The sequence below is a fragment of the Palaemon carinicauda genome, chromosome 37 (assembly GCF_036898095.1).
Source record: "Palaemon carinicauda isolate YSFRI2023 chromosome 37, ASM3689809v2, whole genome shotgun sequence".
Lineage (NCBI taxonomy): Eukaryota > Metazoa > Arthropoda > Malacostraca > Decapoda > Palaemonidae > Palaemon > Palaemon carinicauda.
Window position 1 is genome coordinate 59,881,300 of NC_090761.1, and position 21,479 is coordinate 59,902,778.

Here is a 21,479-nt window from a genome sequence, read left to right on the forward strand (position 1 = left end):
TTTTGCAAACCATGACTAAATAATGAATTGGTGAGTGGGGACCAACATGAAGTATCATTTAAAACCATTTATTATAACAAATTAGGTTACATGAATAGGTGCAAATTTGATTTCTCAAAAATTATTTTTTCTGTGTACATACAGTATATTCTTTTCTTTTTCCTTCGTGTCAGAAAAGAGTTGAAACTAGCATAATAATGCGGAAAAAATTTAAAATATAAAAAACTAACCTGGACTGCTGCTACTAAACGAACTGCTCGATGATTGAGTAGTTGTTGCTGTTGGAGTAGTTGGTGTACCAGTGGTGGTAGTTTGTGTTGCAGTTGTTGTGGTTGGAGTAGCTGTTGTTGTGGTTGGAGTAGCTGTTGTTGTGGTTGGAGTAACTGTTGTTGTGGTTGGAGTAGCTGTTGTTGTGGTTGGAGTAGCTGTTGTTGTGGTCATAGTGGGAGTTGATAGAGTTGTAGTTGTTGGTGTACCAGTAGTAGAGGTAACAGTGGTAGTTGTAGATGTTCCAGTGGTTGTTGTGGGTGTTGCAGTTGTTGTAGTAGAAGTTGCTGTTGTTCCTGTTGTAGTGGAGGTGGTGGGTGTTGCTGTGGTAGAGGTAACTGTTGTTGTTGTAGATGATCCTGTTGTAGTAGTTGGTGTTGCAGTTGTTGTGGTAAATGTTGGGCTTGATAAGCTGTAGGATACACTGGAACTACTTGAGCCTGTAAATGAAAAGTCACTTTCAGTTAGTAATTTGCTTTCTTAATTTTTTTTTCCAGGTGACAACATTTAGTGACATCATTGCAAGAAAGTAATCCTTTTCAAAAATGTTATATTTATGATCCAGTAAGTTGTATTCATCATACTAGTTTTAGTAGTAGTAGTAGATTTTTTTTCACCTTTCTTATTTAATATCAAGTAATGATATACCAAGACATTCCACAAAAGGAGTACATAAAATATTAGCATATCAGAAAAGACCAAAATCATGAATTACAAAATATCATGCTATAAATGTGAATCTAATTAAACAATTATCTTGGTAAAATATACTATACATAAAAAAGAATTGAATTTATTATTCATATCAATAATTTGTAAGATTTTACTTACATATCATTTAGCAGTTTTCTGTATAGCTGTTCAAAACTGAACTAAATATTTTTTTGCAAACCATGACTAAATAATGAATTGGTGAGTGGGGACCAACATTAGGTATCATTTAAAACCATTTATTATAACAAATTAGGTTACATGAATAGGTGCAATATTGATTTCTCAAAAAAAAAATTTCTGTGTACATAGAGTATATTCTTTTCTTTTTCCTTCGTGTCAAAAAAAAGTTGAAACTAGCATAATAATGCGGAAAAAATTTAAAACATAAAAAACTAACCTGGACTGCTGCTACTAAACGAACTGCTCGATGATTTAGTAGTTGTTGCTGTTGGAGTAGTTGGTGTACCAGTGGTGGTAGTTTGTGTTGCAGTTGTTGTGGTTGGAGTAGCTGCTGTTGTGGTAGGAGTAGCTGTTGTTGTGGTTGGAGTAGCTGTTGTTGTGGTTGGAGTAACTGTTGTTGTGGTTTGAGTAGCTGTTGTTGTGGTTGGAGTAGCTGTTGTTGTGGTCATAGTGGGAGTTGATAGAGTTGTAGTTGTTGGTGTACCAGTAGTAGAGGTAACAGTGGTAGTTGTAGATGTTCCAGTGGTTGTTGTGGGTGTTGCAGTTGTTGTAGTAGAAGTTGCTGTTATTCCTGTTGTAGTGGAGGTGGTGGGTGTTGCTATGGTAGAAGTAACTGTTGTTGTTGTAGTTGATCCCGTTGTAGTAGTTGGTGTTGCAGTTGTTGTGGTAAATGTTGGGCTTGATAAGCTGTAGGATACACTGGAACTACTTGAGCCTGTAAATGAAAAGTCACTTTCAGTTAGTAATTTGCTTTCTTAATTTTTTTTCCAGGTGACAACATTTAGTGACATCATTGCAAGAAAGTAATCCTTTTCAAAAATGTTATATTTATGATCCAGTAAGTTGTATTCATCATACTAGTTTTAGTAGTAGTAGTAGAATTTTTTTTCACCTTTCTTATTTAATATCAAGTAATGATATACCAAGACATTCCACAAAAGGAGTACATAAAATATTAGCATATCAGAAAAGACCAAAATCATGAATTACAAAATATCATGCTATAAATGTGAATCTAATTAAACAATTATCTTGGTAAAATATACTATACATAAAAAAGAATTGAATTTATTATTCATATCAATAATTTGCAAGATTTTACTTGAATATTATTTAGCAGTTTTCTGTATAGCTGTTCAAAACTGAACTAAATATTTTTTTGCAAACCATGACTAAATAATGAATTGGTGAGTGGGGACCAACATGAAGTATCATTTAAAACCATTTATTATAACAAATTAGGTTACATGAATAGCTGCAATATTGATTACTCAAAAATTATTTTTTCTGTGTACATAGAGTATATTCTTTTCTTTTTCCTTCGTGTCAGAAAAGAGTTGAAACTAGCATAATAATGCGGAAAAATTTAAAATATAAAAAACTAACCTGGACTGCTGCTACTAAACGAACTGCTCGATGATTGAGTAGTTGTTGCTGTTGGAGTAGTTGGTGTACCAGTGGTGGTAGTTTGTGTTGCAGTTGTTGTGGTTGGAGTAGCTGTTGTTGTGGTTGGAGTAGCTGTTGTTGTGGTTGGAGTAACTGTTGTTGTGGTTGGAGTAACTGTTGTTGTGGTTGGAGTAGCTGTTGTTGTGGTCATAGTGGGAGTTGATAGAGTTGTAGTTGTTGGTGTACCTGTAGTAGAGGTAACAGTGGTAGTTGTAGATGTTCCAGTGGTTGTTGTGGGTGTTGCAGTTGTTGTAGTAGAAGTTGCTGTTGTTCCTGCTGTAGTGGAGGTGGTGGGTGTTGCTGTGGTAGAAGTAACTGTTGTTGTTGTAGATGATCCCGTTGTAGTAGTTGGTGTTGCAGTTGTTGTGGTAAATGTTGGGCTTGATAAGCTGTAGGATACACTGGAACTACTTGAGCCTGTAAATGAAAAGTCACTTCAGTTAGTAATTTGCTTTCTTAATTTTTTCACCAGGTGACAACATTTAGTGACATCATTGCAAGAAAGTAATCCTTTTCAAAAATGTTATATTTATGATCCAGTAAGTTGTATTCATCATACTAGTTTTAGTAGTAGTAGTAGAATTTTTTTCACCTTTCTTATTTAATATCAAGTAATGATATACCAAGACATTCCACAAAAGGAGTACATAAAATATTAGCATATCAGAAAAGACCAAAATCATGAATTACAAAATATCATGCTATAAATGTGAATCTAGTTAAACAATTATCTTGGTAAAATATACTATACATAAAAAAGAATTGAATTTATTATTCATATCAATAATTTGTAAGATTTTACTTGCATATTATTTAGCAGTTTTCTGTATAGCTGTTCAAAACTGAACTAAATATTTTTTTGCAAACCATGACTAAATAATGAATTGGTGAGTGGGGACCAACATTAGGTATCATTTAAAACCATTTATTATAACAAATTAGGTTACATGAATAGGTGCAATATTGATTTCTCAAAAATTATTTTTTCTGTGTACATACAGTATATTCTTTTCTTTTTCCTTCGTGTCAGAAAAGAGTTGAAACTAGCATAATAATGCGGAAAAAATTTAAAATATAAAAAACTAACCTGGACTGCTGCTACTAAACGAACTGCTCGATGATTGAGTAGTTGTTGCTGTTGGAGTAGTTGGTGTACCAGTGGTGGTAGTTTGTGTTGCAGTTGTTGTGGTTGGAGTAGCTGCTGTTGTGGTTGGAGTAGCTGTTGTTGTGGTTGGAGTAGCTGTTGTTGTGGTTGGAGTAACTGTTGTTGTGGTTGGAGTAGCTGTTGTTGTGGTTGGAGTAGCTGTTGTTGTGGTCATAGTGGGAGTTGATAGAGTTGTAGTTGTTGGTGTACCAGTAGTAGAGGTAACAGTGGTAGTTGTAGATGTTCCAGTGGTTGTTGTGGGTGTTGCAGTTGTTGTAGTAGAAGTTGCTGTTGTTCCTGTTGTAGTGGAGGTGGTGGGTGTTGCTGTGGTAGAAGTAACTGTTGTTGTTGTAGATGATCCCGTTGTAGTAGTTGGTGTTGCAGTTGTTGTGGTAAATGTTGGGCTTGATAAGCTGTAGGATACACTGGAACTACTTGAGCCTGTAAATGAAAAGTCACTTTCAGTTAGTAATTTGCTTTCTTAATTTTTTTTTCCAGGTGACAACATTTAGTGACATCATTGCAAGAAAGTAATCCTTTTCAAAAATGTTATATTTATGATCCAGTAAGTTGTATTCATCATACTAGTTTTAGTAGTAGTAGTAGAATTTTTTTCACCTTTCTTATTTAATATCAAGTAATGATATACCAAGACATTCCACAAAAGGAGTACATAAAATATTAGCATATCAGAAAAGACCAAAATCATGAATTACAAAATATCATGCTATAAATGTGAATCTAATTAAACAATTATCTTGGTAAAATATACTATACATAAAAAAGAATTGAATTTATTATTCATATCAATAATTTGTAAGATTTTACTTGCATATTATTTAGCAGTTTTCTGTATAGCTGTTCAAAACTGAACTAAATATTTTTTTTTGCAAACCATGACTAAATAATGAATTGGTGAGTGGGGACCAACATGAAGTATCATTTAAAACCATTTATTATAACAAATTAGGTTACATGAATAGGTGCAATATTGATTTCTCAAAAATTATTTTTTCTGTGTACATACAGTATATTCTTTTCTTTTTCCTTCGTGTCAGAAAAGAGTTGAAACTAGCATAATAATGCGGAAAAAATTTAAAATATAAAAAACTAACCTGGACTGCTGCTACTAAACGAACTGCTCGATGATTGAGTAGTTGTTGCTGTTGGAGTAGTTGGTGTACCAGTGGTGGTAGTTTGTGTTGCAGTTGTTGTGGTTGGAGTAGCTGCTGTTGTGGTTGGAGTAGCTGTTGTTGTGGTTGGAGTAAATGTTGTTGTGGTTGGAGTAACTGTTGTTGTGGTTGGAGTAGCTGTTGTTGTGGTCATAGTGGGAGTTGATAGAGTTGTAGTTGTTGGTGTACCAGTAGTAGAGGTAACAGTGGTAGTTGTAGATGTTCCAGTGGTTGATGTGGGTGTTGCAGTTGTTGTAGTAGAAGTTGCTGTTGTTCCTGTTGTAGTGGAGGTGGTGGGTGTTGCTGTGGTAGAAGTAACTGTTGTTGTTGTAGATGATCCCGTTGTAGTAGTTGGTGTTGCAGTTGTTGTGGTAAATGTTGGGCTTGATAAGCTGTAGGATACACTGGAACTACTTGAGCCTGTAAATGAAAAGTCACTTCAGTTAGTAATTTGCTTTCTTGATTTTTTCACCAGGTGACAACATTTAGTGACATCATTGCAAGAAAGTAATCCTTTTCAAAAATGTTATATTTATGATCCAGTAAGTTGTATTCATCATACTAGTTTTAGTAGTAGTAGTAGAATTTTTTTCACCTTTCTTATTTAATATCCAGTAATGATATACCAAGACATTCCACAAAAGGAGTACATAAAATATTAGCATATCAGAAAAGACCAAAATCATGAATTACAAAATATCATGCTATAAATGTGAATCTAATTAAACAATTATCTTGGTAAAATATACTATACATAAAAAAGAATTGAATTTATTATTCATATCAATAATTTGTAAGATTTTACTTGCATATTATTTAGCAGTTTTCTGTATAGCTGTTCAAAACTGAACTAAATATTTTTTTTGCAAACCATGACTAAATAATGAATTGGTGAGTGGGGACCAACATGAAGTATCATTTAAAACCATTTATTATAACAAATTAGGTTACATGAATAGGTGCAAATTTGATTTCTCAAAAATTATTTTTTCTGTGTACATACAGTATATTCTTTTCTTTTTCCTTCGTGTCAGAAAAGAGTTGAAACTAGCATAATAATGCGGAAAAAATTTGAAATATAAAAAACTAACCTGGACTGCTGCTACTAAACGAACTGCTCGATGATTGAGTAGTTGTTGCTGTTGGAGTAGTTGGTGTACCAGTGGTGGTAGTTTGTGTTGCAGTTGTTGTGGTTGGAGTAGCTGTTGTTGTGGTTGGAGTAGCTGTTGTTGTGGTTGGAGTAACTGTTGTTGTGGTTGGAGTAGCTGTTGTTGTGGTTGGAGTAGCTGTTGTTGTGGTCATAGTGGGAGTTGATAGAGTTGTAGTTGTTGGTGTACCAGTAGTAGAGGTAACAGTGGTAGTTGTAGATGTTCCAGTGGTTGTTGTGGGTGTTGCAGTTGTTGTAGTAGAAGTTGCTGTTGTTCCTGTTGTAGTGGAGGTGGTGGGTGTTGCTGTGGTAGAAGTAACTGTTGTTGTTGTAGATGATCCCGTTGTAGTAGTTGGTGTTGCAGTTGTTGTGGTAAATGTTGGGCTTGATAAGCTGTAGGATACACTGGAACTACTTGAGCCTGTAAATGAAAAGTCACTTTCAGTTAGTAATTTGCTTTCTTAATTTTTTTTTCCAGGTGACAACATTTAGTGACATCATTGCAAGAAAGTAATCCTTTTCAAAAATGTTATATTTATGATCCAGTAAGTTGTATTCATCATACTAGTTTTAGTAGTAGTAGTAGATTTTTTTTCACCTTTCTTATTTAATATCAAGTCATGATATACCAAGACATTCCACAAAAGGAGTACATAAAATATTAGCATATCAGAAAAGACCAAAATCATGAATTACAAAATATCATGCTATAAATGTGAATCTAATTAAACAATTATCTTGGTAAAATATACTATACATAAAAAAGAATTGAATTTATTATTCATATCAATAATTTGTAAGATTTTACTTGCATATTATTTAGCAGTTTTCTGTATAGCTGTTCAAAACTAAACTAAATATTTTTTTGCAAACCATGACTAAATAATGAATTGGTGAGTGGGGACCAACATGAAGTATCATTTAAAACCATTTATTATAACAAAGTAGGTTACATGAATAGGTGCAATATTGATTACTCAAAAATTATTTTTTCTGTGTACATAGAGTATATTCTTTTCTTTTTCCTTCGTGTCAGAAAAGAGTTGAAACTAGCATAATAATGCGGAAAAATTTAAAATATAAAAAACTAACCTGGACTGCTGCTACTAAACGAACTGCTCGATGATTGAGTAGTTGTTGCTGTTGGAGTAGTTGGTGTACCAGTGGTGGTAGTTTGTGTTGCAGTTGTTGTGGTTGGAGTAGCTGTTGTTGTGGTTGGAGTAGCTGTTGTTGTGGTTGGAGTAGCTGTTGTTGTGGTTGGAGTAACTGTTGTTGTGGTTGGAGTAACTGTTGTTGTGGTTGGAGTAGCTGTTGTTGTGGTTGGAGTAGCTGTTGTTGTGGTCATAGTGGGAGTTAATAGAGTTGTAGTTGTTGGTGTACCTGTAGTAGAGGTAACAGTGGTAGTTGTAGATGTTGCAGTTGTTGTAGTAGAAGTTGCTGTTGTTCCTGTTGTAGTGGAGGTGGTGGGTGTTGCTGTGGTAGAAGTAACTGTTGTTGTTGTAGATGATCCCGTTGTAGTAGTTGGTGTTGCAGTTGTTGTGGTAAATGTTGGGCTTGATAAGCTGTAGGATACACTGGAACTACTTGAGCCTGTAAATGAAAAGTCACTTTGTTAGTAATTTGCTTTCTTAATTTTTTCACCAGGTTACAACATTTAGTGACATCATTGCAAGAAAGTAATCCTTTTCAAAAATGTTATATTTATGATCCAGTAAGTTGTAATTATCATACTAGTTTTAGTAGTAGTAGTAGAATTTTTTTCACCTTTCTTATTTAATATCAAGTAATGATATACCAAGACATTCCACAAAAGGAGTACATAAAATATTAGCATATCAGAAAAGACCAAAATCATGAATTACAAAATATCATGCTATAAATGTGAATCTAATTAAACAATTATCTTGGTAAAATATACTATACATAAAAAAGAATTGAATTTATTATTCATATCAATAATTTGTAAGATTTTACTTGCATGTTATTTAGCAGTTTTCTGTATAGCTGTTCAAAACTGAACTAAATATTTTTTTTTGCAAACCATGACTAAATAATGAATTGGTGAGTGGGGACCAACATGAAGTATCATTTAAAACCATTTATTATAACAAATTAGGTTACATGAATAGGTGCAGTATTGATTTCTCAAAAATTATTTTTTTCTGTGTATTTACAGTATATTCTTTTCTTTTTCCTTTGTGTCAGAAAAGAGTTGAAACTAGCATAATAATGCGGAAAAAATTTAAAATATAAAAAACTAACCTGGACTGCTGCTACTAAACGAACTGCTCGATGATTGAGTAGTTGTTGCTGTTGGAGTAGTTGGTGTACCAGTGGTGGTAGTTTGTGTTGCAGTTGTTGTGGTTGGAGTATCTGTTGTTGTGTTTGGAGTAGCTGTTGTTGTGGTTGGAGTAACTGTTGTTGTGGTTGGAGTAGCTGTTGTTGTGGTTGGAGTAGCTGTTGTTGTGGTTGGAGTAGCTGTTGTTGTGGTCATAGTGGGAGTTGATAGAGTTGTAGTTGTTGGTGTACCAGTAGTAGAGGTAACAGTGGTAGTTGTAGATGTTCCAGTGGTTGTTGTGGGTGTTGCAGTTGTTGTAGTAGAAGTTGCTGTTGTTCCTGTTGTAGTAGAGGTGGTGGGTGTTGCTGTGGTAGAAGTAACTGTTGTTGTTGTAGATGATCCCGTTGTAGTAGTTGGTGTTGCAGTTGTTGTGGTAAATGTTGGGCTTGATAAGCTGTAGGATACACTGGAACTACTTGAGCCTGTAAATGAAAAGTCACTTTCAGTTAGTAATTTGCTTTCTTATTTTTTTTCACCAGGTGACAACATTTAGTGACATCATTGCAAGAAAGTAATCCTTTTCAAAAATGTTATATTTATGATCCAGTAAGTTGTATTCATCATACTAGTTTTAGTAGTAGTAGTAGAATTTTTTTCACCTTTCTTATTTAATATCAAGTAATGATATACCAAGACATTCCACAAAAGGAGTATATGAAATATTAGCATATCAGAAAAGACCGAAATCATGAATTACAAAATATCATGCTATAAATGTGAATCTAATCAAACAATTATCTTGGTAAAATATACTATACATAAAAATGAATTGAATTTATTATTCATATCAATAATTTGTAAGATTTTACTTGCATATTATTTAGCAGTTTTCTGTATAGCTGTTCAAAACTGAACTAAATATTTTTTTTGCAAACCATGACTAAATAAGGAATTGGTGAATGGGGACCAACATGAAGTATCATTTAAAACCATTTATTACAACAAATTAGGTTACATGAATAGGTGCAATATTGATTTCTCAAAAATTATTTGTTCTGTGTACATACAGTATATTCTTTTCTTTTTCCTTCGTGTCAGAAAAGAGTTGAAACTAGCATAATAATGCGGAAAAAAAAATAGAATATAAAAAACTAACCTGGACTGCTGCTACTAAACGAACTGCTCGATGATTGAGTAGTTGTTGCTGTTGGAGTAGTTGGCGTACCAGTGGTGGTAGTTTGTGTTGCAGTTGTTGTGGTTGGAGTAGCTGTTGTTGTGGTTGGAGTAGCTGTTGTTGTGGTTGGAGTAACTGTTGTTGTGGTTGGAGTAACTGTTGTTGTGGTTGGAGTAGCTGTTGTTGTGGTCATAGTGGGAGTTGATAGAGTTGTAGTTGTTGGTGTACCAGTAGTAGAGGTAACAGTGGTAGTTGTAGATGTTCCAGTGGTTGTTGTGGGTGTTGCAGTTGTTGTAGTAGAAGTTGCTGTTGTTCCTGTTGTAGTGGAGGTGGTGGGTGTTGCTGTGGTAGAAGTAACTGTTGTTGTTGTAGATGATCCCATTGTAGTAGTTGGTGTTGCAGTTGTTGTGGTAAATGTTGGGCTTGATAAGCTGTAGGATACACTGGAACTACTTGAGCCTGTAAATGAAAAGTCACTTTCAGTTAGTAATTTGCTTTCTTATTTTTTTTCACCAGGTGACAACATTTAGTGACATCATTGCAAGAAAGTAATCCTTTTCAAAAATGTTATATTTATGATCCAGTAAGTTGTATTCATCATACTAGTTTTAGTAGTAGTAGTAGAATTTTTTTCACCTTTCTTATTTAATATCAAGTAATGATATACCAAGACATTCCACAAAAGGAGTATATAAAATATTAGCATATCAGAAAAGACCGAAATCATGAATTACAAAATATCATGCTATAAATGTGAATCTAATCAAACAATTATCTTGGTAAAATATACTATACATTAAAATGAATTGAATTTATTATTCATATCAATAATTTGTAAGATTTTACTTGCATATTATTTAGCAGTTTTCTGTATAGCTGTTCAAAACTGAACTAAATATTTTTTTTGCAAACCATGACTAAATAAGGAATTGGTGAATGGGGACCAACATGAAGTATCATTTAAAACCATTTATTACAACAAATTAGGTTACATGAATAGGTGCAATATTGATTTCTCAAAAATTATTTTTTCTGTGTACATACAGTATATTCTTTTCTTTTTCCTTCGTGTCAGAAAAGAGTTGAAACTAGCATAATAATGCGGAAAAAAATTTAGAATATAAAAAACTAACCTGGACTGCTGCTACTAAACGAACTGCTCGATGATTGAGTAGTTGTTGCTGTTGGAGTAGTTGGTGTACCAGTGGTGGTAGTTTGTGTTGCAGTTGTTGTGGTTGGAGTAGCTGTTGTTGTGGTTGGAGTAGCTGTTGTTGTGGTTGGAGTAGCTGTTGTTGTGGTTGGAGTAACTGTTGTTGTGGTTGGAGTAACTGTTGTTGTGGTTGGAGTAGCTGTTGTTGAGGTTGGAGTAGCTGTTGTTGTGGTCATAGTGGGAGTTGATAGAGTTGTAGTTGTTGGTGTACCAGCAGTAGAGGTAACAGTGGTAGTTGTAGATGTTCCAGTGGTTGTTGTGGGTGTTGCAGTTGTTGTAGTAGAAGTTGCTGTTGTTCCTGTTGTAGTGGAGGTGGTGGGTGTTGCTGTGGTAGAAGTAACTGTTGTTGTTGTAGATGATCCCGTTGTAGTAGTTGGTGTTGCAGTTGTTGTGGTAAATGTTGGGCTTGATAAGCTGTAGGATACACTGGAACTACTTGAGCCTGTAAATAAAAAATCCCTTTCAGTTAGTAATTTGCTTTCTTAATTCTTTCACCAGGTAACAACGTTTAGTGACATCATTGCAAGAAAGTAATCCTCTTCAATTATGATATATTTATGATCCAATAAGTTGTGTTTATCATACTAGTTTTAGTAGTAATAGAATTCATTTCACCTTTATTAATAGCAAGTAATGATGTTCCAAGACATTCCTCTAAAGGAGTATATAAAATTTGTGCATATAACTAAATACGAAAATCAGAAATCCCAAAATATGAAGCTCTAAATGTGAATCTATATACAAAATTATCTATGTAGAATAAACTATAAAAATTAGAACCTCAGTGGTCCTAATTTAAACAATGTCTTATTCAGAATTAATTTATTATTCTTATCAACGATTTTTAAGATTTTACTTGCATATTCTGTATAGCTATTCACAACTGAACTAAAGATTTTTTTGCAAGCCATGACTAAATAATGAACTGGTGAGTGTGGACTAACATGAAGTATCATATAAAACCATTTATTATAACAAATAAGGTTACCTGAATAGGTGCAATATTGAGTTCTCCAAAATTATTTTTTCTATGTGTACATACAGTATATTCTTTTTTTTCCATCGTTTCAGAAAAGAGTTGAAACTAGCATAATAATGCGGAAAACATTTAAAATATAAAAAACTAACCTGGACTGCTGCTACTAAACGAACTGCTCGATGATTGAGTAGTTGTTGCTGTTGGAGTAGTTGGTGTACCAGTAGTGGTAGTTTGTGTGGCAGTTGTTGTGGTTGGAGTAGCTGTTGTTGTTGTTGGAGTAGCTGTTGTTGTGGTTGGAGTAGCTGTTGTTGTTGTTGGAGTAGCTGTTGTTGTGGTTGGAGTAGCTGTTGTTGTGGTTGTAGTGGTAGTTGATGGAGATGTAGTTGTTGGTGTACCAGTAGTAGAGGTAACAGTGGTAGTTGTAGATGATCCAGTGGTTGTTGTGGGTGTTGCAGTTGTTGTAGTAGAAGTTTCAGTTGTTCCTGTTGTAGTGGAGGTGGTGGGTGTTGCTGTGGTAGAAGTAACTGTTGTTGTTGTAGATGATCCCGTTGTAGTAGTTGGTGTTGCAGTTGTTGTGGTAAATGTTGGGCTTGATAAGCTGTAGGATACACTGGAACTACTTGAGCCTGTAAATGAAAGCCTCTTTCAGTTAAACATTTACTTTCTTTGTGCTTTCGATAAGTGAAAAGTCATGTGACATTACTGCAATAAAAGAATCTATGAAACCAAAACAATAACTCCCTATCAATTATGATATATTTATAATTTGGTAGCCTGTAGATGTCTTAATATTTGCCGTATAGATAGTCTTTTTGTCAGAAATGAGGTGAGATTAATATAAAAACGAAGAATGAATTCAAAATACAAAATAACTAACCTTGACTGCTACTACTAAACGAACTGCTCAATGATTGAGTAGTTGTTGCTGTTGGAGTAGTTGGTGTACCAGTAGTGGTAGTTTGTGTGGCAGTTGTTGTGGTTGGAGTAGCTGTTGTTGTGGTTGGAGTAGCTGTTGTTGTGGTTGGAGTAGCAGCTGTTGTTGTGGTTGTAGTGGGAGTTGATAGAGTTGTAGTCGTTGGTGTACCAGTAGTAGAGGTAACAGTGGTAGTTGTAGATGTTCCAGTGGTTGTTGTGGGTGTTGCAGTTGTTGTAGTAGAAGTTGCTGTTGTTCCTGTTGTAGTGGAGGTGGTGGGTGTTGCTGTGGTAGAAGTAACTGTTGTTGTTGTAGATGATCCCGTTGTAGTAGTTGGTGTTGCAGTTGTTGTGGTAAATGTTGGGCTTGATAAGCTGTAGGATACACTGGAACTACTTGAGCCTGTAAATGAAAAGTCACTTTCAGTATGTAATTTGCTTTCTTAATTCTTTCATCAAGTAACAACATATTGTGACATAATTACAAGAAAATAAAAAAAAACTCCAAATGAATTAATCCTTCTCAATTATGATTCATTTATGATCCAATAAGCTGTATTCATCACATTAATCTTAGTATAAGTAGTAGAATTTTTTTTCACCTTCAATAATACCAAGTAACGATGTTCCAAGACATTCCGCAAAAGGAGTATATAAAATATTTGCATATAGTTAAAAATGATAATCATGAAACATAAAATATGAAGCTATAAATGTGAATCTAAATGCAAAATTGTCCAGGTGATATATACTATGTATAATAAAGAAACCACATAAGTCCTAATTTTAACAGTATCTTTATCAAAATTAATTCATTTTTATATCAATAAGTTTTAATATTTTATTTGCATAACCTTTTAGCAGTTTTCTGTACAGCTTTTCAAAACTGAACTAAATTATATTTTGCAAGCCATGACTAAATAATATACTGATTAATGTGAAGCAGCATGAAGTATCATTTAAAATCATTTATCATAACAAATTAGGTTACATTCATAGGTACAATATTGAGAATTCTCAAAAATTATTTTTTCTATGTGTACATACATTATATTCTTTTTTTCCCTTCGTTTCAGAAAGGAGTTGAAACTAGCATAAAAATGAGGAAAAAATTTAGAATATAAAATAAAAAAAAACTAACCTGGACTGCTGCTACTGAATGAACTGCTTGATGATTGCGTAGTTGTTGTTGTTGGAGTGGTTGGTGTACCAGTGGTTGTAGTTTGTGTGGCAGTTGTTGTGGTTGGAGTAGCTGTTGTAGTTGTAGTGGGAGTTGATGCCGTTGTAGTTGTTGGTGTAACAGTAGTAGAGGTGGCAGTGGTAGTAGTAGAAGATCCAGAGGTTGTTGTAGGTGTTGCAGTTGTTGTTGTTGGTGTGAATGTGGTTGTTGTCGAAGAAACAGTGGTACTTGTAGGACTTTCTGTAGTTCCTGTTGTTGTGGAGGTGGTGGGTGTGGCTGTGGTGGAAGTAACTGTTGTTGTTGTAGAAGATATCGTTGTAGTAGTTGGTGTTGTAGTTGTTGGTGTTGCAGTTGTTGTGGTGAAGGTTGGACTTGATAAGCTGTAGGATATACTGGAACTACTTGAGCCTGTAAATAAAAGCCTCTTTCAGTTAAACAATTACTTTCTTTGTGCTCTCGATAAGTAAAAATGTCATGTGACATTACTGCAATAAAAAAATCTATGAAACCAAAACAATAAATCCTTATCAATTACATTATATTTATAATTCAATGGGTTTTAGATGTCTTAGTATTTGCAGTATAAGTAGTTTAATTTTTTTTCTTTTATCAATGGCAATTCTTGTTGTTCCAATAAATTCCACAAATACCACGCCATGAACATACTTAGAACATTTCAATACTAAGTTAACTAGATTTAAGCGCAATTACTCAGAAAATATTTGTAAAACTTCTATGTAAAACATTAATAACAAACAAAGTCTGACACAGTAAAACCAGCCTCTCGTAGGTGACACTCAAATAAAGAGCAATTGTAGTATCCACCATTATGAGTAAAAAGTATGAATCAGAACATGTTGAAATTGGGTGATCTTGAATTTGTCCACATTTGGTTAATTTTCAGTTAATAACATTAATAATATATGTATCCTTACTTAAGCAGTTTTCTGCAAAACTAATTATGGATGAACTCAAAAGAAATTTGTCAAATCATGACTAAATACTTTACTGATTGAGTTTCAAATAGCATATACTATCATCACGATCCATTAAATTTTGATGAATCAGGTCCCATTTTTAGGTATAGTATTGAGATTTCTTGCGATTTTTTTTTAATTCCAAATAGTCTTTTTATCAGAAATGAGGTGAGATTAATATAAAAACGAAGAATGAATTCAAAATATAAAATAACTAACCTGGACTGCTACTACTAAACGAACTGCTCGATGATTGAGTAGTTGTTGCTGTTGGAGTAGTTGGTGTACCAGTAGTGGTAGTTTGTGTGGCAGTTGTTGTGGTTGGAGTAGCTGTTGTTGTGGTTGGAGTAGCTGTTGTTGTGGTTGGAGTAGCTATTGTTGTGGTTGTAGTGGGAGTTGTATTTGTTGGTGTACCAGTAGTAGAGGTAACAGTGGTAGTTGTAGATGTTCCAGTGGTTGTTGTGGGTGTTGCAGTTGTTGTAGTAGAAGTTGCTGTTGTTCCTGTTGTAGTGGAGGTGGTGGGTGTTGCTGTGGTAGAAGTAACTGTTGTTGTTGTAGATGATCCCGTTGTAGTAGTTGGTGTTGCAGTTGTTGTGGTAAATGTTGGGCTTGATAAGCTGTAGGATACACTGGAACTACTTGAGCCTGTAAATGAAAAGTCCCTTTCAGTTAGTAATTTGTTTTCTTAATTCTTTCACCAATGACCCGGAGATGGAGCAACAACTATTAACAATTAACAAGCTCAGAACATATTTTTGGGTATAGTGTGATTTCCGGGGATATTTTGGATTTATGCTTCGGATTTTGAAAGAAGCTCCTAAATATGTTGCAGTATTAATTTTTTTTCTATTGAAATATTGAGCCTCCTGGTGTTTAAATAAAAGATAGCACCCTAAAGTATACATGATTAGAAATATCATTAATGTAGCTTCATTTTTAATTTGCAATACTAAGAGGAAAAGAAAAAAAATACAAAGCTCTCAGTTCTAAATATAAACTACAGATATTTAGTGACCTTGTGCCATGATTTGGATCTGGAATTACTTCTTGACACGTGATTATATATATATATATATATATATATATATATATATATATATATATATATATATATATATATATATATATTTATATATATAGATAGATAGTTTTTGTTCATTATTTAATACTTGAATATCACTAAGCGGCCATAAATTTCAAATATTTCCTGTATTAAAAAAAAACATACAAATTATGTTTTCTTTTCAATAAAGTTTTTATGCAGTACTAATTACTTAGTGACAATTACTTTTACTGGAATATTACTTCTACTGGAAAGGAGGGAGAGTTAAGATATAAGAAGAATGTATGGTATATGTAATGTAAAAGATAAGGGTAGGGAAGCTCGTCTGAGATACTATGGTCATGTGATAGGAAAGGAGGAGGTGGACCTAATCAATAGAACTAAGAACATGTCAATCACGGGGATGAGGACTGCTGGGCATCAACAGATCAGACATAAGGATGTAATGAGGTGGAGTGGGGCTGGAGGAAGAAATTGTAAGGAATAAAAACAGGTGGAAAAGGCTGACTGGAGCGGTTAACCTGCTACACGATGGGACTAATTTGGCCGGTAGAGTAAGAAAAAAAAAGAATTGTCACTTTTGTTATAAAATAAGGATGAATGTCAAAACAATATAAGAATGTTTCATTTCTCCAGCAAAACAGTTATCGAATAAATTATGTTAGAAAGGCATGATATCAGATGAAAGATGTAATTACTGGAAAACTGGACTGGAATGTGAGTAATTGTATTATTAAATATTTTTGGAGAGAGAGAGAGAGAGAGAGAGAGAGAGAGAGAGAGAGAGAGAGAGAGAGAGAGAGAGAGAGAGAGAGAGAGAGAGATGGTATTTTTTTCATTTCATGTAATTTGTAAGTTTCACCTCATAGATTCAGAGTAGTAATTTCATTAAGCAATTCCTCGATAAACTTAATAAGTATTTTATTTCTGAATATTTCCTTTACTCATAAAATGGGTTTTGGGGAATGATTCATAGTAGCTTCTTCGTCAAATACCATCAAACGTCTTTGTTAGAGGTAAAAAAAATTGCCATTGAACCATCCTTGAGATCAAATTCAGAAATATTGGTGAAGGAAATTCATTTCTTCGGGCTTTTAAGAAATTAAAAGAGATTATTGTACTGAATATTAATCAAGAATCAATGTAAGAATCAAAACTGACCTAAACTGCTACTGCTGAATGAACTGCTCGATGATTGAGTAGTTGTTGTTGGAGTAGTTGGTGTACCAGTAGTGGTAGTTTGTGTAGCAGTAGTTGTGGTTGGAGCAAGTGTTGTAGGTGTAGTGGGAGTTGATGCCGTTGTAGTTGTTGGTGTAAGAGTTGTAGATGTAGCACTAGTAGTTGTTGATGAACCAGTAGTTGTAGTAGGTGTTGCAGTTGTTGTAGTAGCTGTGTTTGTCGTTGTAGTCGAAGAGAGAGTGGTACTTGTAGGAGTTGCTGTTGTTGTAGTAGAAGTTCCTGTAGTTGTTGAGGATGTGGGTGTGGTTGTAGTTGGAGTAGCTGTTGTCGTTGTAGAAGATCCTGTTGTTGTTGTTGGCGTTGTAGTTGTTGGTGTCACAGTTGTAGTGGTGAAGGTTAGACTTGATACGCTGATAGATATACTGGAACTACTTGAGCCTATAAATAAATTCTCTTCTTAGTAAACAATTTGATTTTGCATTGTATACTCGAGTGATACTCTTATGTACCATCATTATTTTACTTGATTTTTCAGCATTGAATAAGCAATAGAATTTAAACCACGGTATATCTCAATAATTCATTTTATGGTGGTAGTAAAGATATAGTAACCAATGAAACATCCATGTCCAGTAAAAGAGTGTAATCAATAACCATATTTTCTTGTATTTATTCTATTTATTGAATTTTGATATGCTTAGGTTGTAAATACGGAAAAATAACTAATGTTCTTATTTTAATTGAAAACTGGAAAATATAATAAACATTTTCAATCAAGTTCATTAGAAAAGAAATGACAAGTAAAATATTGAAGAAAACTTGAATCATTTATACATTATTTTGTTTTGATATTAGTTCTGGAATATATCTTTATGTTCCCCCAAATAGTTGATACATCAAAGATTTTAAAATCATGTTGATCTCTGAATCTCAAAAAAAAAAAAAAGGATTTTATTACGTAAATATATAAAATATACAAAAATAAAATAAGATCATTGCTAAATAAAATGAAATTATTGAAGATGGAAAAAGATTTAACTAAGTAAATTCTACGTTTTCTTGAGAATTCAAGTATATATATTATGGTATTATTTGCAGGAAGGACACAGTTATTCAAATACCAGAAACATACACTGCAATACGTATAGAGAAGAAGCATTATTATATTATGGAAAAAAAAATTGTTAATTACATTAATCATAGAAGTTTGTCACAGAAGAGGAAATAATATCTGTAAATGTCTGAAGAAATAGGAGAACATATATACTACATAAGACAGGTAGCAAGATATATATATATATATATATATATATATATATATATATCTATATATATATATATATATATATATATATATATATATATATATATATATATATACATACATACATATATATATATATATATATATATATATATATATATATATATATATATATATATATATATATATATATATATATATATATATATATATATATAATGATATACGAATAGCTATTTAAGATTTTCAGAAATCGGTATTTTTCCTTTCAAAACCACATGTCAAAGATCATATTACTGTTTTATTCTATTTAGCTTCTTGGCTCAGTAAATCAATATCAAAATAGAGCAAACTATACAACCATAAACAGTTATATGAGTTCAAGACTACTTCATGGTTATGCATTTATTCCTATAAACCTGATATACGATACCTTTCATTGAATTTTATTCATCAAAATCCGTCAAAAAGATTTTTTAGACCTTCAAGAAATACGAGGACTCTACGTACCTTTATACAAGTGATTAAAAAATCAATTAGCTGAACCAACAACAAAAAAATAATATATACAAAATGTAATGAAAAATCAAAACTAGCTATCGAAGAACTAACCTACACTGCTGCTACTGAACGAACTACTCGAAGATTGCGTAGTTGTTGTTGTTGGTGTAGTTGGGGTACCAGTGGTTGTTGTAGTTGTTGTAGGTGTTGCCGATGTAGTAGTTGGAGTAGCTGTTGTAGTTGTTGGTGTAACGGTAGTAGATGTTGAACTGGCAGTTGTTGATGAACCAGTGGTTGTTGTAGGTGTTGCAGATGTAGTGGTTGGGGTAGCTGTTGTTGTAGATCCTGTTGTAGTTGTTGGTGTAATGGTAGTTGATGTGGAACTGGCAGTTGTTGATGAACCAGTGGTTGTTGTAGGTGTTGCAGTTGTTGTGGATTGTGTGTTTGTCGTTGTTGTCGAAGAGACAGTGGTACTTGTAGGTGTTGCTGTTGTTGTAGTAGATGTTCCTGTTGTTGCCGTTGTTGTGGAGGATGTGGCTGTAGTGGGAGTAGCTGTTGTCGTTGTAGAAGATACTGTTGTTGTTGTTGGTGTTGCAGTTGTAGTGGTGAAGGTTGGACTTGACACACTGATGGATATACTGGAACTACTTGACCCTATAAATCAAATTCTCTTCTTAATAAACTATTTGATTTTGTATTATATACTCAAGTGATAAACTTATGTGTCATCATTATTTTACTTGACTTTACAGCATCGAACAAAAAAATTTATCTTAGATTATATTATATTTTAGTAACTCGCGTTTCACTGGTTACTTCATATTCATGTAGGAACTTATGAAACATATCCAAATCCAGTATCAAAATGTAATCAGTGCACATCAATTTCTTGCATATATTTATTGAATTTTGATAGGCTTAGGTTGTAAATACGGAAAAATAACTAATGTTCTTACTTTAATTGAAAAGTGGAAAATATAATAAACATTTTCAATCAAGTTCATTAGATGTGAAATGACAAGTAAAATATTGAAGAAAACTTGAATCATTCACACATTATTTTTTTTTATATTAGTTCTAGAATATATCTTTATGTTCCCCCAAATAGATGATACATAAAAAATTTTAAAATCATGTTGATCTGTGAATCTCCAAAAAAAAAGGATTTTATTACGTAAATATACAAAATATGCTAAAACAAAATAAGATCATTGCTAAATAAAATGAAATTATTGTAGATGGAAAAAGATTTAACTAAGGAAATTCTACGTTTTCTTAAGAATTCAAGTATATATATTATGGTGTTATTTGCAGGAAGGAGACAGTTATTCAAATACGAGAAACATACACTGCAATACATATAGGGAAGAAGCATTAGTATATTATGTAAAAATAAATTGTTCATTAGATAATTAATAGAAGTTTGTCACAGAAGGGGAAATAATATCTGTAAATATCTAAAGAAATCGGAGAACATGTACACTACATAAGACAGGTAGCAAGATATATATATATATATTTATATATATATATATATATATATATGTGTGTGTATATATATATATATATATATATATATATATATATATATATATATATATATATATATATATATATATATATATATATATATATGATATGCGAATAGCTATTTAAGATTTTCAGAAATCGGTATTTTTCCTTTCAAAACCATATGTCAAAGATCATAATACTGTTTTATTCTACTTAGCTTCTTAGCTCAGAAAATCAATATCAAAATAGAGCAAACTATACAACCATAAACAGTTATATGAGTTCAAGACTACTTCATGGTTATGCATTTATTCCTATAAACCTGATATATGATACCTTTCATAGAATTTTATTCATCAAAATCCGTCAAAAAGATTTGTTAGACCTTCAAGAAATACGAGGATTCTACATACCTCGATACAGGTGATTCAAAAATCAATTAGCTGAACCAACAAAAAAAAAAAAAAAAAAAAAAAATATCCAAAATGTAATGAGAAATCAAAACTAGCTATCGAAGAACTAACCTACACTGCTGCTACTGAACGAACTACTCGAAGATTGAGTAGTTGTTGTTGTTGGTGTAGTTGGGGTACCAGTGGTTGTTGTAGTTGTTGTAGGTGTTGCCGATGTAGTAGTTGGAGAAGCTGTTGTAATTGTTGGTGTAACGGTAGTAGATGTTGAACTGGCTGTTGTTGATGAACCAGTGGTTGTTGTAGGTGTTGCAGTTGTAGTAGTTGGAGTAGCTGTTGTAGTTGTTAGTGTAACGGTAGTAGGTGTTGAACTGGCTGTTGTTGATGAACCAGTGGTTGTTGTAGGTGTTGCAGTTGTTGTGGATTGTGTGTTTGTCGTTGTTGTCGAAGAGACAGTGGTACTTGTAGGTGTTGCTGTTGTTGTAGTAGAAGTTCCTGTTGTTGCAGTTGTTGTGGAGGATGTGGCTGTAGTGGAAGTAGCTGTTGTCGTTGTAGAAGATACTGTTGTTGTTGTTGGTGTTACAGTTGTAGTGGTGAAGGTTGGACTTGATAAACTGATCGATATACTGGAACTACTTGACCCTATAAATCAAATTCTCTTCTTAATAAACTATTTGATTTTGTATTACGTACTCAAGTGATAAACTTATGTGTCATCATTATCTTACTTGACTTTACAGCATCGAACAAAAAAAAATTATCTTAGATTA

General features: G+C 33.1%; 1 protein-coding gene across 1 annotated transcript in view; it reads right to left on the bottom strand.

Moving 5' to 3' along the window:
* The window catches only part of LOC137629818 (mucin-3B-like), a 164,553-nt gene that overhangs the window by 87,682 nt on the left and 55,392 nt on the right, over positions 1-21,479 (bottom strand). The window contains exons 29-47 of the mRNA XM_068361467.1: positions 20,824-21,351; positions 18,899-19,441; positions 17,005-17,460; positions 15,000-15,425; positions 13,765-14,211; positions 12,589-13,026; positions 11,861-12,337; positions 10,944-11,174; positions 10,656-10,808; positions 9,505-9,981; positions 8,333-8,830; positions 7,451-7,660; positions 7,163-7,315; positions 6,015-6,491; positions 4,867-5,343; positions 3,695-4,192; positions 2,548-3,024; positions 1,379-1,876; positions 231-707 (exon numbers count right to left, since the gene is read on the bottom strand). Of these exons, the coding sequence (XP_068217568.1) occupies positions 231-707; positions 1,379-1,876; positions 2,548-3,024; positions 3,695-4,192; positions 4,867-5,343; positions 6,015-6,491; positions 7,163-7,315; positions 7,451-7,660; positions 8,333-8,830; positions 9,505-9,981; positions 10,656-10,808; positions 10,944-11,174; positions 11,861-12,337; positions 12,589-13,026; positions 13,765-14,211; positions 15,000-15,425; positions 17,005-17,460; positions 18,899-19,441; positions 20,824-21,351 (7,941 nt within the window). The remainder of the gene's footprint in view (positions 1-230; positions 708-1,378; positions 1,877-2,547; positions 3,025-3,694; positions 4,193-4,866; positions 5,344-6,014; positions 6,492-7,162; positions 7,316-7,450; positions 7,661-8,332; positions 8,831-9,504; positions 9,982-10,655; positions 10,809-10,943; positions 11,175-11,860; positions 12,338-12,588; positions 13,027-13,764; positions 14,212-14,999; positions 15,426-17,004; positions 17,461-18,898; positions 19,442-20,823; positions 21,352-21,479) is intronic.